The sequence below is a fragment of the Papaver somniferum genome, chromosome 1, assembly GCF_003573695.1.
Source record: "Papaver somniferum cultivar HN1 chromosome 1, ASM357369v1, whole genome shotgun sequence".
NCBI lineage: Eukaryota > Viridiplantae > Streptophyta > Magnoliopsida > Ranunculales > Papaveraceae > Papaver > Papaver somniferum.
This window is the reverse complement of record NC_039358.1, coordinates 134003698-134024678: the sequence shown is the minus strand read 5'-3', so window position 1 is coordinate 134024678 and position 20981 is coordinate 134003698. Positions and strand designations below refer to the sequence as shown.

Below are 20981 nucleotides of genomic sequence, written 5' to 3'. Positions count from 1 at the left end.
GTTTGCGGAATTAGTCTATTTCCTTGATTCGGGTGTTCAAAGTCTCGATATTTGTGGTTTTATCATTTATCAATAGACTTCGATGACTTCACCCATCAAAATGTTAGGTTACCCTTGCTTGATTGGACAAATTTGCCGTGATCGTGGTCTTGATTCGATTGGCAACTCTCTTGGAGTTCCCAAACCGGTTCGTCCGTGTACCTTCAGACGCATAAGGGAGAATGTGTGCAAAAGACAAAGAGATGCTTCACTTAACGATTGTGACCCTACCACTTTGAGTCTTCTTCAAAATATTCATAAGGATGTGTGTAAGGTCGATTCAAGGGTGAAGTGTGTCCAAGAACAATTGTCTTTGGTTGCAACGAAGTTTCCCGAGCTCAAGGAAGAATTGAACACAATTCAAGCATCTTGGAGTGTCTCCGATGAGGAGGAAGATGAGTAATTTGTGTTCTTATTTGCCTGGTAAATCTTCTATTTTCCTTGTTTTCATTAGAAGAATAACTAGAGTTTGGAAAAGCCATTATTGTGATTACCCATAGCTATGTCCAACATTTTCATCTTCATGTTTTTAGATTTATTGGTTTAAATCCTAAACTTGTTTGGAAGATGATTTTTGCAGTATTAATCTTTATGGTTTTATATATTGCAATTGTTTATAGGATATGTGTCTTTGCGTCCGTGAACTTGATTGTCCCATATCTTGTCAAAAAGAAAGTCATTCATGAATTGGTATGCATGTATTGATGAAAGAATGAATGGAATTTTGATAAATACAAAAGTTAAGCCTATATTGTCAATCTTCGATGGAAGATAGGTTAAAATCTTTTGTTTGCAAGGATTATGTCTATTAAATGTTATAATGCAAATAGTGATGGAAAATAGAATGAATCCTTGTGTATTCTGCAGTAATTGATTTTCCCTGATCCATATTTTATGTATTACTGTAAGGCTCTGTAAAGTGTCTTATGTTGAGCGTTATACAACCAAGTTGATTATTTTTTATTAGCTATGTTGTTGTTCCGTGAGGTACTTTATGTCGAGCATTTTCAACTAAATTAATCATCTTGTGTGGTTGTTTAGTTGTTGCTCCGTAAGTTTTCTTATGTCGAGCATGGCCAATTAAATTGATTACTTTTGTGATTAGTTTGGTTGTGTATTTCGATTAGATTAATTATGGATTTTCTTGTGATTAATCTAATTGAGCTCTTTTAAGTCTCCATAAGTTTACTTGTGTTGAGCATTTTTGGTTAAATTAATCATGAACTTCTTGTGGTTAATTTAATATTTTGGATTCAAATTCATACTTGTACGTGATTTGTTATGTCCAAAGAAATCCTTCTTTTCCTTCAAAATTAAGGTCGCTCTTGTTGTTCTTCCGGGAATGACATTTTATGAGGGTGAGTTCTTTTTGAACTTGCGCTTAATTGCCAAATCTTTGTGGGGAGTGCGGCTGTGAAATATTATAGGGGTTATCTTGTATCTTTATAAACTCCTTGATGAATGCATTCAGCTTCGGCTTTATGATTGCATCTAAAGAACAAGTTGATATTTTTGCTTTCTTTTGGTCAAGAAATGTCTCTTTCGGAAATTTCATTAGGATCCCGTTCTTGTACCTTTACCAATTTTATTGACAAAAAGGGGGAGAATTAATATGTAGTTCACACTACAAATACATATGGTTTTCGGATCATTATGTAAGGGGGAGTGGTTTCCATGTGAGATGGAGTATTGACTAAGGGGAGTGATACATATCACCATTGTATTGTTGTTGAAGTGTGATACAATTGAACTTTGACGCCGTGTAATGATACTATGACACTGTATAACAATGATTGCGAACTATTGTTGTGAGAGTCCAAACTGTTTTTCTTGGGTTTAGCTAAACCCATAATCCAATTTCTGCTACAAGAGTGCCTAAAATTTTAGTGGGTTATTTTGTTTTTGGTACTTAGGTTTTGTCCAACTTTTGAGTTTGGTCTAACATTTGTCCAGCTTGGTGTTTGGTACTTGGAAATGACGTTGACTTGTGTTGACTAAGTTAAATTTTGACTTCCGTCTAATAATTAGTAAAAAAATAATATATTTTTTTACAAAATAATAATTAAGTAAAAGCTAAAGTATTTATTAATACTTGATTTTTATTCTTTTAATCAAATGGCTCTAAGAGCGTCCGCAGTGGTGCGAGTATAACCAAAGACCAAAGACTAAAAAAAAAAGACCAAATTTGGGTTTAGTCCGTCATGTGGCGTAGTGGGAAAGAGTATATTTGGTCGCGCGTTGATAAACATTACGCCTGGGATCAGGCGTTGGTAAAGATAACGCCCGAGTGGAGCGTTGGTAAAGATAACGCCCGAGTGGGGCGTTGGTATAGTATACGCTTCAGAAAAAAAAAAAAAAAAAAAAAAATGGGGCGGAGGTATAAAGCCCGCCCCATGCAAGTTTCATAAGTTGAAAATGGAGTGGGGCGTTAAGTATATGAACGCCCCATTTCGCGCGTTAAGTTTATGAACGCCCCATCGGGCGTACATTTAACCAACTCCCCGTTTCAGACGTACATTATATCAACGCCCCTTGTGTAGCGGACATTATATCAACGCCCCATGAATGGCGGAGATCATATCAACGCCCGACTATATTTGGATTTGATCTTGATCGCAGACCAAATTTGGTCTGGATTTTACTCTTTGATCAAATTTTGATCGATGGTCCGTTCCACTACACCAGCCCACTCGACTGAAAATTTGGGTTTACTCGTCCATTGCAGTTGCTCTAAGCCATCAACCCGACGACTACGATTTAAACCCTAAATATTTCATCTTCCTCTTCGTATGAACTTTTCCTTGAGTCTCGACCATCTCAATTCTCAACCATCACCCCTATAGCCATCTGTGTTTCTTTGCGTCGACCACCTATTCCACCACCACCAGAATTACTTGTTCATCTCGGCGAAAAAGAGGAAAGACTGGAAATAATATAATGCGTTAACTATATTAAAAAGATACTGATAATTTTTTCAACCAATTCCTATTGAAGTTACCGCCGGAATTAATTTTCCTCTCCGATAATGATGAAATTGATAGAACTATTATACTCAATGAGTTTGTTTTCTTATGTTTTTGATTTAGTAGTTATTGTACCAAACGTAGGGGAAGTTAGTTGATTTGGATTGTGAATGAAATAGATTTATGTTTATGACCTTTTTGTTGGCCGACCAGAAATTCCTGATGATTCAGATCGGGAAATCAAAAGAAGATTCAGTCATGGAATTCATAAGAAGCTGGGTGTTTGGGTGCATTAGGTTTTCATAATGGATTTAGTTGATTGCTGATTTTGGATGAACATTAGTTTCATTTTGTTCATTGTCATGATGATTGCACGGGTTTCAAAGAATTACAGGGGAGTGAAAGGAAGATGAAGACGGAGGAAGAATTTTAGAGTTCTATCTACATCAACTCGATCTAATATAGCATGGCCGTCGGATTGGGATAAGATTGGGTCATAGCATAGTCATAAATAGTCAACGAGGGGTATCCTTGTAATTTAGTATTTTTTTAATATTTTTATTTTATAAAATTAAGTAAAGTCTAGTTATAAACAGTCAACATGGGTCAAGATGAAGTCCAGTTACCAAACACCAAGCTGGACAAATGTTAGACCAAACTCTAAAGTTAGACAAAACATGAGTACCAAAAGCAAAATAACCCAATTTTAGTACTCCAAGTGCTTTCAACACTCTTAGGTTGTCCCTTAGTAATATTGATGTGCATGCCTAGTGGACACCACAAAACACAGAATGCTTGACAAGTGGTGTGAAACTCGTATCTTTTCTTGGTCCAAACCCAATAGTAAAGCTCTACACCCTTGGTCCAGTATGTGTGTTTTCATATAAATAGTGACCCTTTAGTAATATTAGGAAGTGTGATTAGTAGATGCTATGGATACATGGAGCATGCTTGACGCCTGTCAGACATAAGAAACGGGTGTACACGATTTTATAAAAATCCAGAAGAGAAGGGGATCTGAAGAATTTCCTTTCGGTCTTCTTTTTCCCTTTCCTTTCCCTTTCTCTAAGCCAACTAGAATTATGCATGAGTGAGATCGTGGAATTATTGTAAATTGTGTTGCAGATGTCGATGAGGTTGTTTAGTTTCATAAACGAAATAGAGAAATTCCTTTACCTATTTTTCAATTGGGGATCTTCTTTCACTTTGTCTCCTATAACTCTGGTGATTTCTGCACCTTGAAATTGAATTTCATTTCAAGGTGGATATTTAATCCATACTCATTTGTAGATACATATGTTCTTCTGAGAATTTTACTACCACATTATCTCCTAAAAACATTCGTGAACAAGTGGAGAAGAAGCAGAGAAATGAATATGACAAAGTTTGTCATGACACAGATGATTCTGGAATGGTTTTCTCTATATTCAATTGTATCATACCAAGAGATTACAACAGACTCTTATACAAGATTACAACCATAATAAAAGGAAACAGAATAACTGAAAATATAACCTAATGAATACACAAAATATATGAGAATAATATCTAAGATATCAAAGATACGGTGTATATTTCAACACCCCCCCACCCCCACCCCACCCCCGCAACCTCAAGATGGTGCTGAACACATCTTGAGGTTGTTAACCAAAAAACGAAGCCTGGGTGAGGGTAATGACTTCGTTAAGAGATCAGCAAGCTGAAATTCAGAAGAAACATAAGGGAGCTTATTTGTCTGTTGCTTGAAGTGATGGAGTTCGAAATGGAAGTCGATTTCGATGTGTTTTGTACGCTCATGAAACACATCATTATGTGCAATATGAATGGCTGCTTTGTTGTCACAGTAAAGTGGAGTAGAGCCTATCATATGAATTCCCATATCACTAAGGAGCCATCTTAACCAAACTATTTCTGAAGTGGTGTGAGTCATTGCCCGATATTCAGCCTCGGCACTAGAACGAGAAACAACTGATTGTTTCTTGCTTCTCCAAGAAATAGGAGAGTTGCCTAAGAACAAGCAGTAACCTGTTGTTGACCGTCTTTCAGTGATATCCCCAGCCCAGTCTAAGTCAGTATAGGCACGGAGACAAAGGTATGATGTGGAGGAAAAATTCAATCCTTGATATAGTGTTCCCTTCACATATCGTAGAATACGAAAAACTGCATCAAAATGAGAGGTACGAGGAGCATCCATAAACTGACTAACGACATGAACAGCGTAACTGATATCTGGCCTGGTGATAGTCAAATAGTTGAGACTGCCCACAAGTTGACGATACAAAGTTGGATTGGGAAAATCTTTGCCATCAGTAGGACTGAACTTGACATTCATCTCTAGAGGAGTATCAACTATCTTACTGTCAGTTAACCCGGCACGAGAAATAATGTCTGAAGCATATTTGACTTGAGAAATGAAGTACCCAGCTGGAGATTTATCAACTTCGATACCAAGGAAATATCTTAATGGGCCGAGATCTTTCATCTCGAAACATGAACTCAAGTAAGATTTCAAGGCAGTGATACCATCTGTGTCATCACCAGTAATTACCATATCATCGACATATATGAGTAGAAGAACCATACCCTTGTCTGAGGACTTTGTGAATAGTGATGAATCATATGGACTTTGAGTGTAACCATGTCTAATAACAGCAGTGGAGAATTTTTCAAACCAAGCACGTGGTGCTTGTTTGAGCCCGTATAATGCTTTGCGTAGCCTGCAAACTTGATTTGGCAGATGAGCAAGTCCTGAAGGTGGTCTCATATAAACTTCTTCTTGAAGTTCTCCATATAGAAATGCATTCTTAACGTCCATTTGGTGAAGGTTCCAGTTACGAGCTGAAGCAACAGATATAAGAGCATGAAGAGTAGTCATACGAGAAACTAGGGAAAAGGTTTCTTCGTAATCAATTTCATATTCTTGGGTGAAACCTTGAGCAACAACACTAGACTTACATCGATCTAGTGTACCATCTGACTTGCTTTTCACCTTGAAAACCCATTTGCTCCTACTACAGGCTTCCCTGGAGGTAAATCGACCATATCCCATGTACCAACATTCTTGTGTTGAGTCAATTCATCTCCCATAGAATATTGCCATTCTGGAATTGTTGCTGCTTCCCTGTAGTTCTTTGGTTCATAAACATAAAGAATAGTTGTTAATGAACAATGATAGTCAGAAAACTTAGCTGGCGGCCGTCGATTACGAGGAGGCAGTTGCTCTACTTCATTCACAGGATCCATATTCAAAGTTGCATTGTCATGATGTGCCATAGAGTGATCATAGATAACATCATCAGTACTTGGAGTGGTTTGAGAAGTCGATTCAGGATTAGCTGAGTTTGGAACTGAGATAGAGGAATCTGATGGTGAGAAAGCTATATTGGGAGAAGCTGAATCATCAAAAGGATCTATATAAGTGAAATTTTCAAAGGAAGATGACTTACTATTAGGAAGTGACCAAAATGGTATTTTTTCCAAAAACGTAACATGACGAGAAACCCTTAACTTACGACTCTCAGGGTCATAACACCGGTAACCCTTTTGCTCAATTCCATATCCTAAAAACACAGACATTGTATTCTTTTTGCTAAGCTTACTGCGTTCACGGTCTGTGAGAAGAACAAAACAGGTGGATCCAAAGACACGTAACTCAGAGTAATTTGGTTTCTTCTTGAACAAACGCTCATACGGAGATATTCCTCCTATAACAACAGTTGGAACTCGATTGATTGTGTATACTGCAGTGAGGACAGACTCTCCCCAAAAGTTGGAGGGAACGGAAGAGGATAAGAGTTGGGTTCTAGTAGTTTCTACAATGTGTCGATGTTTTCGTTCAGCAATACCATTTTTCTCAGGGGTTTCAGTACAAGATAGGTGAAGAAGAGTACCTTGAGATTTGAGAAAATCTTTGAAGGGGTTGGATATGTATTCACCTCCTTGATCTGCACGAAAGACTTTGATGGTTTTTGCAAACTGAGTTTTAATCATTTGAGAGAATTCAGTATATATTCTTAAGAAGTCTGATCTTGAGCTAAACAAATATACCCAAGTATAGCGAGTAAAGTCATCAATGAATATGACATAATAAAGAGTTCCTCCCTTAGTAGAAATGAGAGCTTTTCCCCAAACATCAGAGTGAACAAGGTCAAAAGGTGCATGAGAAGCAGAATTACTTTTATTAAATGGAAGAGCAGATTGTTTACCAAGTTTACAAGCAATGCAATATGGATCTCTGTGTATAGGAACACTGCCTAATAATCCTTTATTGATCATATATGTGAGACGGGAAAAAGAGACATGGCCTAACTTAGTGTGCCAAGAAATAAAAGGAGAGGAATCTGAAGTGGAAGAAGTGGACGCAATAACTGCAACAATAGAGTTCTTAGATTGTCTGGGAATAGCAAAAGATTCTAGCAGGTACAAGCGACCAACTCTACGGCCTATCCCAACTGCCTTCTTTGTCTTGGAATCCTGTATAACACAGCCAAATGAAAAAAAAGAAGATGTTAAACCCTTGATTACATAGCTGACCAATGGAAATAAAGTTCATCTTGATTTGAGGAACAAATAGAACATCTGGTATTTGTATCTTATCTGTAACCTTAACATGCCCAATATGGCTGGCAGTTAATTTTGATCCATCTGTTGTGTGAATTTTCTGTGTTACAATAAGATGCATGCTCTTAAAAAATGTAGAATTGAATGTCATATGATTTGAGGCACCAGAATCTAGAAACCAATCGGTTGTAAATATACCTGAGGGAGCCGAGAGAGCAGCAACTGTTGTAGAATTGTTACCAATTGAGAGTGCTTGTTTAAGCATCTCCTGAATCTCAGCAAGGTTGTTGTTTGGTTCATGTGATTGCTCCAATACTGGTGCAGCAGTGATAGGACCAGCAAATTGTGAAGGAGAAACATTTGTTCTTCTCCTTTCTCTCATATTTCTAGATGATAGAGACGTATAATTATGCACAGTATGTCCGAAAGCCTTGCAATACTTGCATTGAGGTGTGCCTGCTGGTATGCTCTTCTGACTTGTTAGACTCTGAGCAAGGTTTTGTGCTGGTACACTTGGTTGTAGTGTGCAGTTCTTTGCGAAATGTACGAAATTCTTACAGCTGTGACACTGCACTTGAGACAAGTCACGATAGGATGAAGAATTTCTTTGAAAATTAAAACTTGAAGGAACATCAAGCACGGTTGCAACATCTGGTTTGATTCCTTTACGAGTTTCTTCAGCAATAAGTTCAGAAAGTGCAACTTCAACTGTTGGAAGAGGAGATCGATGGAGAATTGACGCTCTGGATGATTCAAATTCTTCTGTTAACGCCATCAACAATTGGACAAGCCGAGACTCTTCTCTATATTTCTGCCATAACTCTATGTCAGCTGTCCATTTTGGTTCCAAATGAGTGACATCTCTGAATGAAAGTCAGTCACAGTCTGATCATGTTGTTGTTTCAACAAACGAATGTCTTGTTAGAGCTTATACCTTTGAGCAAAATTGATTTGGGTATACCTCTTCTCGAGAAAATCCCACGCTTCTTTTGCTACGTCAAAGCTGGTTAACTGCATACTAATAGAAGTGATCACCGTGTTGCCAATCCAAGTGAGGATCCTATGATTGTTGATTTCCCATTCTTCCATAGGATCTTTTGATGGCGGATCCTTACTCTGAGTGCTGCTTGGTTCAGGACACTTCTCTTTGCCATCAATATACTTCCACAAACTCTTGCCTTTGAGAAAACTTCTCATCAAAAAGGACCAATGATTATAGTTGGTACCATCTAGCTTGACAGTAATGGGTTGGATATCTTCATGAGACATGATAGAAAAAAACAGGATTTCTGAACTAGGATATGTAAATAAAAAAAAAGGATCAATATGAAAAAGGATACCTCACAACTCTGGTTTTGATTTGTAGCGGAAATGGATTTCAGATCGATTTTGGCTCTGATGCCATGACAAAGTTTGTCATGACACAGATGATTCTGGAATGGTTTTCTCTATATTCAATTGTATCAAATCAAGAGATTACAACAGACTCTTATATAAGATTACAGCCATAATAAAAGGAAACAAAATAACTGAAAATTTAACCTAATGAATACGCAAAATATATGAGAATAATTCAAAGATACAGTGTATATTTCAACAATCTTTGGTCACTAGAGATTCGCAGGGAAAAACGATGAGAGTACAAAGTAAATTTTGGAGGTTTGGTATTACTTTAATTCTTTTTGCTTTACTAATTCTACATTGAGTGAGATATTGAATCTTGTTGGAATTGGGTATTTCTTTTAGATTCAGTTATTAGGGAATTTGATGTATTTCTGTGTTGATCAATTGTCTTTGCATGTGTAAATTGAGTCATGATACTAGATTTTATGACTAAGAGAATTCTTTTTCAAGTTCCAAATAGAAATTGGTTCGATACTGGAGTGTATCCCAGGAGTATGGGCAATAAATTGGTCGAAGTAAATGAAGTTGTTATTGGGAATTTTCTAGACAGTAAACTGAGGATCAAGACAAGTTTCAGGAGAAGGGGTAAAGGGCTAAGAATGCAGCACCAAGTATGTCTCACCGTTACCGGTTTCGTGCATGCAATCTGTTTGACAGAATATCTGAAAGAATTTGATATTAGCAACTTGAGGTAAGTTTGTGATGCCATGAGCCAAATTATCATGATGTATATTAGGTGTGGTTAAATTACTAATTCCTTTACATCGATATTCTTTGAAAATCACTAATTCATTGCCATAATCGTTGGATTTGAGCTATGGTTGTTGTTATGGGTTGAGTTTAATTTTGAAATGAAAATTATTAAAGAAGTCTGTGAATCTAATAGTAATACAGTAGTGCTATTTCTCAAATGTGAATTTTAGGGATTGGCTAAATGTAATTACGTTGATTTGATTACTTTGACCCCCCGTCTGTTTGCATGAGTAGTGTATGTACTTGAACCCATGTCATTAAATTGGTCACACCCATTGTAGTTGGTGTATTGTTCTTGCCATAGTTCGCTTGCTAGACTAACTGAATGTATTTGGGATGAGATTTTGTAGTAGAAATATAAGGACGTCCCATTTAGCGTCTACTATGAGATATCTAGAAAAGCTAGTACAATTGGCTTATTGTCTTGAGAAACGATTAGTGTCGACTGTTTGCGGCAATAAAGAAATTTGAAATGTTTGATTAATTAACCTCCTTTGAATATGGATGAAATGGATGCATTTTCCTATGGGGAATTACTTGAGGTCCCAATGAAGTACACGTTTAAAGATTGGCTAGTATCTAGATCTTCTCCTTAATTTTTGTCTAATGAGCTTTTCACCTCCAATGGTACCACTTTTGTGTATTACAGTAGGAGCACTTACTGATTTGAATTCTATCCGACCACTTATTAAATGCCTTAAGTTAGCACCTTTAAGTAATGAAGCTAGTCTTTCATTTGGTTAAACTAAGTTTTATCCCAACTATGTCAAGATCTCGAGTCCTCTTGCTTACATTGTAGGCTGTTTGGTGAAGTACGAAAATGTGTTGGTGTGCTGCAACTACGAGTGTACTACTGTCCATTAAATGTTAATATCGTTTAAGATTCTAATCAGTTTTAGGATTCAAACGTTGTTATGCTAAGTAAAAATGTGTACTCCCTAGTTATATTTTACATATCTATTTTTATCGGGTAGTTTGCTTAACATGAAATTGGTTGGAGGTGACGGAATTGATTAGTGGAGGCATTTTGCTTTGAATCCCAAGTGAAACAAAGATACCACGTGCATTAGACTAAGTATATGTGTTTATGGGTAAAAATTATTTCCGCTGGTTTTGGTAATTTGGGGTGTGTGGATGAGAAATGAATCTAAACCCTAAACAAATGCACTACACGGGAGTGCTTTTGATTCGAGAGATCAAACTGTACAATTCTGGCCTAAACCAAGAAATGGCCGTTCCAGACTTGCTTCGGTCACAAAGTGAAGGAGATGGGGTTGATCTTAGGGAGGGAAGCGAAGAAGGTGTTGAGATCGTGAAGGTGTTAGATGTTTATGACTTGTATTAGAATACGAATTGGCTTGCAATAATGTAAGCAAAGCTCCGTGTGTTTGAATACGTTGTATCCACACTTGGTTTCTGTCTCTGACCCTCTTGGAAATAGGGTGGAGAACCTATTTATACAAGTCATAAAGCACAACCCTCATCTCTCGTGGGAAGTGGAGGAAGTGGAGTGATGGAGTAGTGGAGTCGTGTTAGTGTCACACGATCAGTCTTTGCCCACTTCTCCCATCATCACCGTCCATGTCTTCCTGGCACGTTCTTGTGATGGCGCGTTGCACGCTGCACGTTGTAAACCGCCAGACCAATACCCCAGTATGTATCCCCCAGTTTGTGACATGCTTGATGTCTCGATTGTGTGGATCGTGGGACCCACATAAAGGTAGCATACTGAGCTAGGTTAAATAATTAAGTTATTTGAGAAATCGATATTTATGAAATATCGTGTGTATTTTATGCATGTAATGCATCGAATATATTCAGCATGTATGAAGCATCGATAACGGAGTAAGTCACGATCAAGTGTCTTAAAATAGCATCACGTCCAACCGTCTTCAAGTGATCGTTTGGAGGCTGCATGGGCGAGCCTTGCTTTGGCCGATCACTCTATGTGGAAGAGTGGCAGACGGTGATCATGGGGATGCTTCTTTGGTCGACTAACTCCTGTCCTGGGCTGCCTAACCAAGCTGGTAGAGTTGGACAGACGAGATGATATATGATGCTCATCTGCGACCATTTATGAAGTTTTAGGGTTTTGAAGAGGTGCGCAAGCATCACTCTTCAGTTTGGTCGAATCCAAGCATGGGAGACGTTTTTGGCAGGACTGACCGGGCATGCGTGTAGACGGATTTCCGGTGTACACGTTCGTTCCTCACTGTCCCATGAAGATGTGATCTAAGTCACTCAATTTGTCCGGCAAAGTTGAGTGGTTGAGATCGGTTTGCAACAGAAATCCCATGCCGCAAAGGAGTTGGAAACCGCGCGACATGCCTACTTCGGGGGCGCGTTTCGAGACGTCCGACCATGGTTGGCCTTGGTCGATCGGTCATGCGTGTAAATGGGCCCACGGTGATCATGTTGACATGCTCGGGACCTTTTAAGTCTACATCTACACCCTCCGTCCAAGCTTGCGAAGATGGACGCTCGTGATCGATTAACGACACATGTAACATGCCGCAAACCCTAATTAGGGTTTTGGATCGGTCGTGTGTACATGACTTCAACCTAACGGTTTGGCAAGCTATGCTCCTCCTTTGGGGAGGCCGACCATGTGGGGCCCACATTGAGCTGGTGGTGAGCATGTGTGTACATGTCTCATGGTCATAGGCTTGATCTAAGTCATCCAATCATGCATGTGAAGTTGGATGGTCGTGATCAATTTAAGACACTAGTGGATTTTCCTGTGACCCTTAAAGCATCACGTCGGCCGAACTTCGAGCAAGCGTTTGCTCCTCCCTGGCTAGGTCGTGAGAAGGGTCCGCCGGTGTACAGGACAACGCTTGTCCAACCGGTCACGGGACGATCTATGCCGTCCAACCATGCGGGCGAAGTTGGACGGCCGCGATCTGTTTTGAGACCGGCATTGGCAGTCTTGTGCGTACAAGCTTTTCCAAGCTGCTCCACACCATCCCAACCATCCTACTTTAGGCTGGCGTTCGGTGGTTGTTTGGGTGGCGTGGTATGTATTCGACCGACCAGGCCAAAAACGGGCCCGCTGGTAGTCATTAAGGTGGTAACCTGCTCCTGCTGAGGATCGTCTAGGTTGGTTAAAACATGCGTCCAACTTGCATGGTCGTTTCCCAGACTGACATGGACAGCCCAGATGCTCAATCGGGCTAGTATAACACATCGACAGATGTAGCTTGTACGGGTATTTCGTGCATGCCTCATTATCGATACTTGGAGATTCGTGTCACTCTGCTGAGAGCAACATTCAGTCGTCATGCCACATCAATAATGAGGGTTCTGTGGGAACAACACAGGAAATACAAGGCTAATCGCGCATTAATTAATAATGTTATAAATTCACAGGGTATATGGGATTGTTGCTACATGCTCCAACCTGGATGAATTTTGTGTATTTAATTCACAGAATACTGGGATTGTTGCCACATGCTCCATTCTAGATGAATTAGTAAAGTGAAGAAGTATTCATCACTTATCAGTGGCTTTATCCTTTGCAGGATGTCAACGCATAAATTTGATTTTACAATTTTTGCCCTGAACTAAAATCCACCATCAACAATATGTAATGTGATTGGTTCCTTACGTGTAACTCTGTAGAATTTAACTAGGCAATTTTCGTTGGATTTTGGATGATGGATTGTATACTTTCCACTTGTATATTAATATAGATGAACTTCTTGTTGACACTAAATACTCTTCTGTTTTTCTTAAACTAAGACATTCCCCACTCACTCAAGTGGATGTGCTGGCAACGTCTAGGGGCTTGGCGAGTATTTAAAATCTTTTCTTTAGTTTACAAAACTAACAGCTGTCTGAACGGTATGCCAGTGCGAAAATCAATGGTATTATTGTTTTATTTCTCTTCATTCCGGTTTTCCGATTGTCTTCATGGTATTTTAATTTTTCATTTGGGAACTTAGCTACTGTATAGCTAGCGCGTGGGAAATGCTCTCATATCTTTCTATGTAGAGTTAAAGTGACATTCCCTTTGCGAGGAAAATTGTTTCTGCTTGTGATTACTCTTGTGCTCCATTATATTCTTTTGCAGTATGCGCTAAAATTATTATGGAAGTTGATTTCTTATATATCACCAATATATGGGTAGCTTTGGAGAATCCGTGATACATTTTGATAGAAGTGATACGTTTTGATAGAAATGCAGTATTCCCTCCCGGTCTGTGAATTAATTTTTGAATTCATTTTCTTGTTGTTGATATATAATATTTATTTCATAGTTGAGTGCTAACCTGAATGTGATTTACTTCTTGGGTTGGGTATTTTGGTAAGCGTAGATTGTTTTGGGCATCTCTGGCTTACTCAGGGTAGTACTTTGTTCGTAATTCATTATGTATACTGCAAGTGGAATCAGTTTACTTGATAGATGATAAGAGATAATTGCTAATGTGGGTAGTTCATACTATCTAAACTAAAATGACGAACTACAGTCGTGCTTGATTCCTTCGAGCAACGGAGAGGGTACGTAGACAGCCGATATGCGGTTCAGCACAACTCTACAAGGGTGTTCATATCATCTGAAAGTGTTGGTTGTTGTTTAACAGTTCATACCATCTATTCGGAGATGATTGCAACCTTGACAATTTGCAACTGGCCGTATGAATTATTGGGGTGGCAACTGGCCATGGAAATATTGGAAGTGGCAACTGGCCATGGGAATAATAGAAGTGGCAACTGGCCATGGAAATATTGGGGTGGCAACTGGCCATGGAAATAGTAGAAGTGACAACTGACCATGAAAATAGTAGAAGTGGCAACTGGCCATGGAAATATTGGAAGTGGCAACTGGCCATGAAATTGGTAGAAATGGCAACTGGCCATGGAAATCTTAGAATTGACAACCAGCCATGAAAACTATTAGATGGCAACTGGCCATGAAATTCTTAGAATTGGACTTAATTTAGGTAATTGGCCGATTCTTACATTTATTTATTTTTTTGGATATTGGAACCCTCGTGGAATTTTATGAACATTATGGTATGGGACATATGCTCATAGAATCCCAACCTTGAGACCAATAAGATTTCGGTTTAGCAGGATCTAAAGTATGTTGTTCGTGGGATAAGTCAATGAATATTTTACAGGTTTAATTCGAATTGGCTCCAAAAATTTGCAATTCCGGTTTCTTGAGTGGCGTATCAGAGACTCAGAGCTTGCCAAGCGAGCCGAAACCCGGTTCCTTGGAAGTCCAGATTCTCTGGTCCGTCACAATTGTTTTCTTGTTGTTATAGCTACGGATTTTCAACAACGATAATGCTAAAGTTACAATCTTTGGGATCATTGGAGTACTCGGAAGTGACGAAGATTTCGAGTAATGTTGAAGATTAGGCATGTGGAATAGGAGCTACAAAAGTTAATTTATTTATTTTTTGTATTCCATATGTATTAATAGTTTGCCACTAAAATTTACAAAGGGGGAGATTGTTAGAGCATTGCTCGGTCGAACTCGCATGTGTTTCTATCTCAAGCATGTTTGTCAATGTTAGTGATCAAAACTATAAGTATTGATTTCTAGCCTACATAGCTAAAGGTCTCGGATTAGGATAGAAAGTGTAGTTGAGCTCAAGAACTCCATGGCAATCATCATACAAGACGAAGGACTACTCAAGGAACTGGTGGATCTTCATCTACTAAAAGGTGTGTGGAGACTTGAACTTATCTGTCACTCAAAAGTCTATCTATTCTATCTCCTACTCTTGAGACAAAAGTAGTTTTGATATATAGACTTTCATTATACACATTTGCTATTTGGAGCCGAGTTTATCTCGTCTATCTATTTCCCGAAATATGTGTTGGTAAGCTTTCGCTTTAACCGAATTCGTCTTTACCTAGTGACGAAAGTCATGTTATGTTTCAATCACTTTGAAAATTACTCTGACGAAAAATGGTCTGTGAATAACGGCTATATCCGTCCTCTGAGAATGTTTCAATGATTGAAATGAGAGTTTAGATTACATAACCATTGGTAGGATATAAGCATTATTGTGGAAACACATATATGTATAAGTCCTTATTCCTTGAACCAAAGTTTGCGAATTTTGTTGATCAAGAGAAATGGAAGTGGCCTGAGCCAAGTCCGGAACTGGCGGAAATTCTCGACCCGAGAATTTCTGCTGGAGTTTGTGAACTCCTTCCATGAGCTTAAATCCGAGAACCCAGTCCGCGAACTTGAGTAGGTTGTATCTAAAACCGGTTGTTCTTGAACTCATGTTTATTTAAACTAAGGAATGCTTTTGCAAACCGTGGCTATAAAGTTCATGAACCGATTTGAGTGAATCAAACCGTTTTTGCTTCGATTGTGCCTTGTGTAGTTACATAAGATCTAACCAATTGAACAACTCTCTAACTAGTTCAAAACTAGTTCATTTGAGTCATTTGAACTAGTTATGGTGAAAAAGAATATGGTTGATATGAAAGTAATCATATGGCTAACCATTTGGTTGACTTGTTGAACCAACAAATGTTAATGTTTGGGTACGGTTCATAAACCCAAAATTGGACATTTCATTTGTGTGTGACAAGCTAAGTTTTCGATCTAACGGTTGAGAAATATTAGCTTGAATCTAATCAGGTTTTCATCTAACGGTGAATATTGAATGCTTTTTTACTAAGCTAACATTGATTGCAAACCCTGATTTGAAAGTGTATATAAGGGAGAACTCTAGCAACTGGGAAACCTAATCCCCGCACATTCTATGTGATACTATTTGTGCTAAGCTAGAGTCGATTCTCCTTTAACCTTTGGTTTCTTCTTCTAAACTAGGTTAACGACTTAATGACTTATTTGGGATTGTGAAGCCAGACTGATACTACTTTTCTTGTAGTTGTGTGATCTGATCTTGTTGTTTCTATCTTTACGAGTAAAATTGTAATAATTGGCTCGAGATTTTATATCTCTGATAGGCAAGATAGAAAAGAAGTCACAAACATCTTCGTCTCATCGTTTGTGATTCCACAATATCTTTTTTCGTTGCGTCGATTAAGATTATTGTGAGGTGATTGATAATGCTAAGCTGTTCTTCGGGAATGTAAGTCTGGTATTGTTGATTGGTTCCTGTTCACCTTGATTTATCAAAAGACGGACAAAACTCATAGGTATATTCGTAGGAGACGGATTTATCTATTACCGTAGACTTTTATGTGTGATACAGATTTGTTTATTAAAGTATTCGACTTTGGGTCGTAGCAACTCTTAGTTGTGGGTGAGATCAGCTAAGGGAATCAAGTGCGCAGTATCCTGCTGTACCTTGGATCAGTGTGATATTGGTTGGGGTTCAACTACAATCCATACCGAAGTTAATTTGGAGTAGGCTAGTGTCTGTAGCGTGTTCAATCTGGACTAGGTCCCTGAGTTTTTCTGCATTTGCGGTTTCCTCGTTAACAAAATTTCTGGTGTCTGTGTTATTTCAGTTTCCACATTATATTGTTTTATCTTTATAATTGAAATAATACAAGTTGTGTATTAAGTTCAATCAATTAGAATATCCGACCTTTTGGTTGTTGATTTAAATTGATTGACACTTGGATATTGGTCTTTGGTACCATCCAAGTTATCTCTCTTTGATAGAGACTCGCAGATTTCTATTTGCTTGAGTAAAGATCAAATTGAGAGATTGCGATATAAACTCTTTGAGATACTTTTCATTGATTGAGTCTAACTGTCTAGTTGATTCTCATAAAAGTGTATTGGAGTTTGTCCATACAGATTGCTAAGAGAAATATTGGGTGTGGTTGTTAGACCCCCGCTTTTTCAAGTATCATATGCCATCACTTAGATTATGTGTTTTTCCATAAAGCCTACGAATTTCAGCTTCACTGTTGCATCATCGACTATGCTTTACTTCATTCATATCTTAACACCTAAAAGATATTGCAATCTGTTGCTATGTCCTTGCATCAGCACATAAATCTTTTCTTCAGCCATTCCGTGCCTAAGTATACATGCCAGATGACCAACATATCATCCTGATATGAAAAACTTATCTTATTGCCTCCAACTCCGATTGACATTGCACTCTCGCAACTCAACGGGCCTTATTATAGAGTACGTGTTCTTCAATCACTTTGCAACCCTCTTATGCAAATACCACTGAAATGCATGACTTTAGGAAACCCGGGACATCCCACCAGCACTTTGGACAAGGCTTTTATTCACGCGCCTTTGAAACTAACAAGGCCTCACTTGTTCTTTCAAACTGACGCTTTAATGTGGGGGAAAAACATCATCATGTTCTTCCTAACTATGAGTTACTCTCAGCTCATATGCTTGATGGACTTACATCTTCATTCTTCCTGCGTTAATCTATGCTATCGCTGCCAAATAGTGTCGCACTTCTACATAACTCTCCCAATATCAAACTCGCCTATGCTGTAAACTTCAATTATTGCTTGGTTTTTCTTTCAACGTTTCTTATTGTATACTTTGGCTAAGCATAGTTGTAGTGCTTCCCCGCTGAACTAGCTTTACATTAAGCAAAAAGAGACAAGTTTTTTTTGCTTAAACACCACCTTCATTCATTACACTATCCTTACATAAGAAACTTAGGGACTCCTTCCCGTTTACACCACTGGCTAACACTCGACCTTACTGAAAGCAAGCAAATAACCAAAGAAAATACACCAACAACAGTGTGCTATCTTTTAAGACCATAAGATCAGCAACACCCAACTTAAAATTCAAACAGAACATGTTAAAGCCTCCATACTTCAGCAACCTTGCAAGTTTAAGCACTTGCAAATAGCACTGCGATGTCCCTGCTTCATACATAGGTCAGTCACGGTGAACAAGGGATACTAAGATCCATATGATACCCAAATTCCTCATGAATCATAGCTAAGCTTTCTTCGAACGAGCGGACAGGGGAAAACTCACTTTCCTTTCCTTTGTCGCGCCTCATGTCGTACGTACTGACATTCCTTACACCTTTCACGAAATAAGGTGCTTTTGACTTTGTATGAAAATCCCGCTAAGGAAATGCATTACTGTTTCCTCTGCTATCTTGAAAAAATTGTTACCAAGGATCATTTCAAAATCATTGAGATGCATCACCATAATATTGACTCGACCACGCCACTCTCCCACTTCAACATTTGCCACAACCATCCCCTTGATTGGATTAGTGTTGATGAGTGAAAACGATTTGCTATTTTTTAGGAAAGTGGAGTCTCGAGCGTGCGGGTGGGGACTCCTCGACCGACCAAATTGCAAATAGATACACTGCATGGGAGTGCTTTAAGTTCGAGAGATCAATCTGTAAGACTCCGGCCTAAACCAAGACAATGGTCGTTCCAGAATCAATTCAATCACAAAGAGAGATGAGGTTGGATCTGTAGGAGGAAAGCTGAGAAGTGTGTGAGACCAATGATGATCGAGGATGGTGGATGTGTTTGGAGATTTCTTCAAGCGAAATGCTGAGTTCGAGTAAGTTTTGATTGATTGAATTCTACTATGTTGAGAGTTCTTGTTCAGATGAGAATTCTTGTTTTTCAATCGTGGATTCAGAAACTTATTTATATTGCAAGAATAGTAGACACATTGATCCCAGTAAGTGTGACGGTTGCTGGAGTGAAAGAGTGAGAAAGTTGGAAATCGTGGTTAAACCAGTTCCACGTCGTGCAGAGACTTGGTTGATTGTCCATCCACTACTTTGCTAACTCCCTCAACTGCTTGCACGACTTACTCACATTTCTCATCGTGGGTGTACACACATGTTGTAGGTCGCCAGACCAAAATCCTAATGAATATCCCCCATGTGATATGATTGATGTCTCATGAATGTGGAATCTGCAAGGAAGACGTGTATTTAATTAGTCAGTTGTTGACTTGACTAAACGATGGGTCTTAGTCTTGGTGAGTCGAGCATGATTGATGAATGCTCTATGGTTCATGGATTGAGCATGTCTGCTGGGACAGATGTATAGACGTTATGTCTAATGTATTTATCAAATATATGCGTCAGCTGAAATATTGATACTTTGATGATTTGGTTCAATAAACGTCGGTCTAATGAGATTGCTCGATTATGGACCCGTTGATTGAAAATGTTGTTGAGCACTCGTCTGTGTCATGAATTGTCAAATGACGAAGAGAGACTTCAGTGGTCGATTGAAGAATTAAATATTGGTTGATGAACCAATGAGATATGATAGCTGGATAGTTTAGGACCCTCGAATGTTGATAGTTGAATCAACATGAGAAATATTGTTATTCGAATATTGATAGTTGAATCAATCATGAGAAAATATTGCTCGGTCGAGTAACTAAATATTGATAGTTGAATCAATATTGCTAGTTTGAGAAAATATTGCTAGTTTGAATAATTAAATATTGATAGTTGAATCAATATTGCTAGTCTGACCAAATATTGCGAGTGTTAGAGCATTGCTCGGTCGAACTCGCAAGCGTTGCTATCTCAAGCTTGTTTGTCAAGTTTAGTTGATCAAAACTATATACTTGATTTTTAGTCTACGTATAGCTATGTCTAGGATTAGGATAGAAGTGTGTAGTTGAGCTTTCCACTTCACGACGTTCACTAATTGAAGAAGAAGATTTACTGAAGAGCTTGGAGGAACTTCGTCGACAAAAGGTATGTGGAGACTAAAACTTATCTATCACTCAGAATTCTATTCAATTATATCTACTAATGAGACTAAGTCGTATAGCTATATAGACTTTGTGTTATACACATTTGAAATTTTGAGCCGAGTTTATCTCGTTTATATATTTCTCGAAATACAAGTTTAAAGATTAGAAAGCTTCATCATCTACTTGACAAGTTTAGTGGTAGACAATTTATTTGTTGGAAACTAAATATTAAGTCAAGATAATCATGTGAAAATTACCTTGAATATCTTACATGATTTGTGTGAGACAATCATTTGATGTTAACTTGGGAAGTTTTGTATTGATCAATTAATCACTTGAAAATTACTTGAAGCTAGTGGTATGTGTAAGATTACCATTGTTGTCTTATAAGGATGTTTCAAATGATTGAATGCGAGTTTCAGAACTACTACCAATGTCAGGATACATGACAGTATGCGTACCTAGTATGCGAACTGTGAAGTGCTAGTTCATCTCCATAATTCTTGTTCGCGAACTGTGTTTGCGAACGGATTTACATGTGAAAGGTTTGCGAACAGTGTTTGCAAACGGCAAGACTAGGAAAGTACGGAACCGTGGTTTGCGTACTCAGTTTGCGAACTCAGTGGTTAGGTTCTAAA

At 38.4% G+C, this 20981-nt stretch overlaps 1 protein-coding gene across 1 annotated transcript; it reads right to left on the bottom strand.

Annotated features, from left to right (window-relative positions):
- Positions 1-4614: 4614 nt before the first annotated feature.
- LOC113351015 (uncharacterized mitochondrial protein AtMg00810-like) lies at positions 4615-5877 on the bottom strand. The gene has a single exon (XM_026595099.1). It carries the CDS (start codon positions 5875-5877, stop codon positions 4615-4617), a length of 1263 nt encoding a protein of 420 aa, XP_026450884.1.
- Between the last annotated feature and the right edge of the window lie 15104 nt (positions 5878-20981).

Coding starts and splice junctions, on each gene's coding strand:
- LOC113351015 (XM_026595099.1), bottom strand. CDS start 5,877: ATGACTACTCTTCATGCTCTTATATCTGTTGCTTCAGCTCGTAACTGG.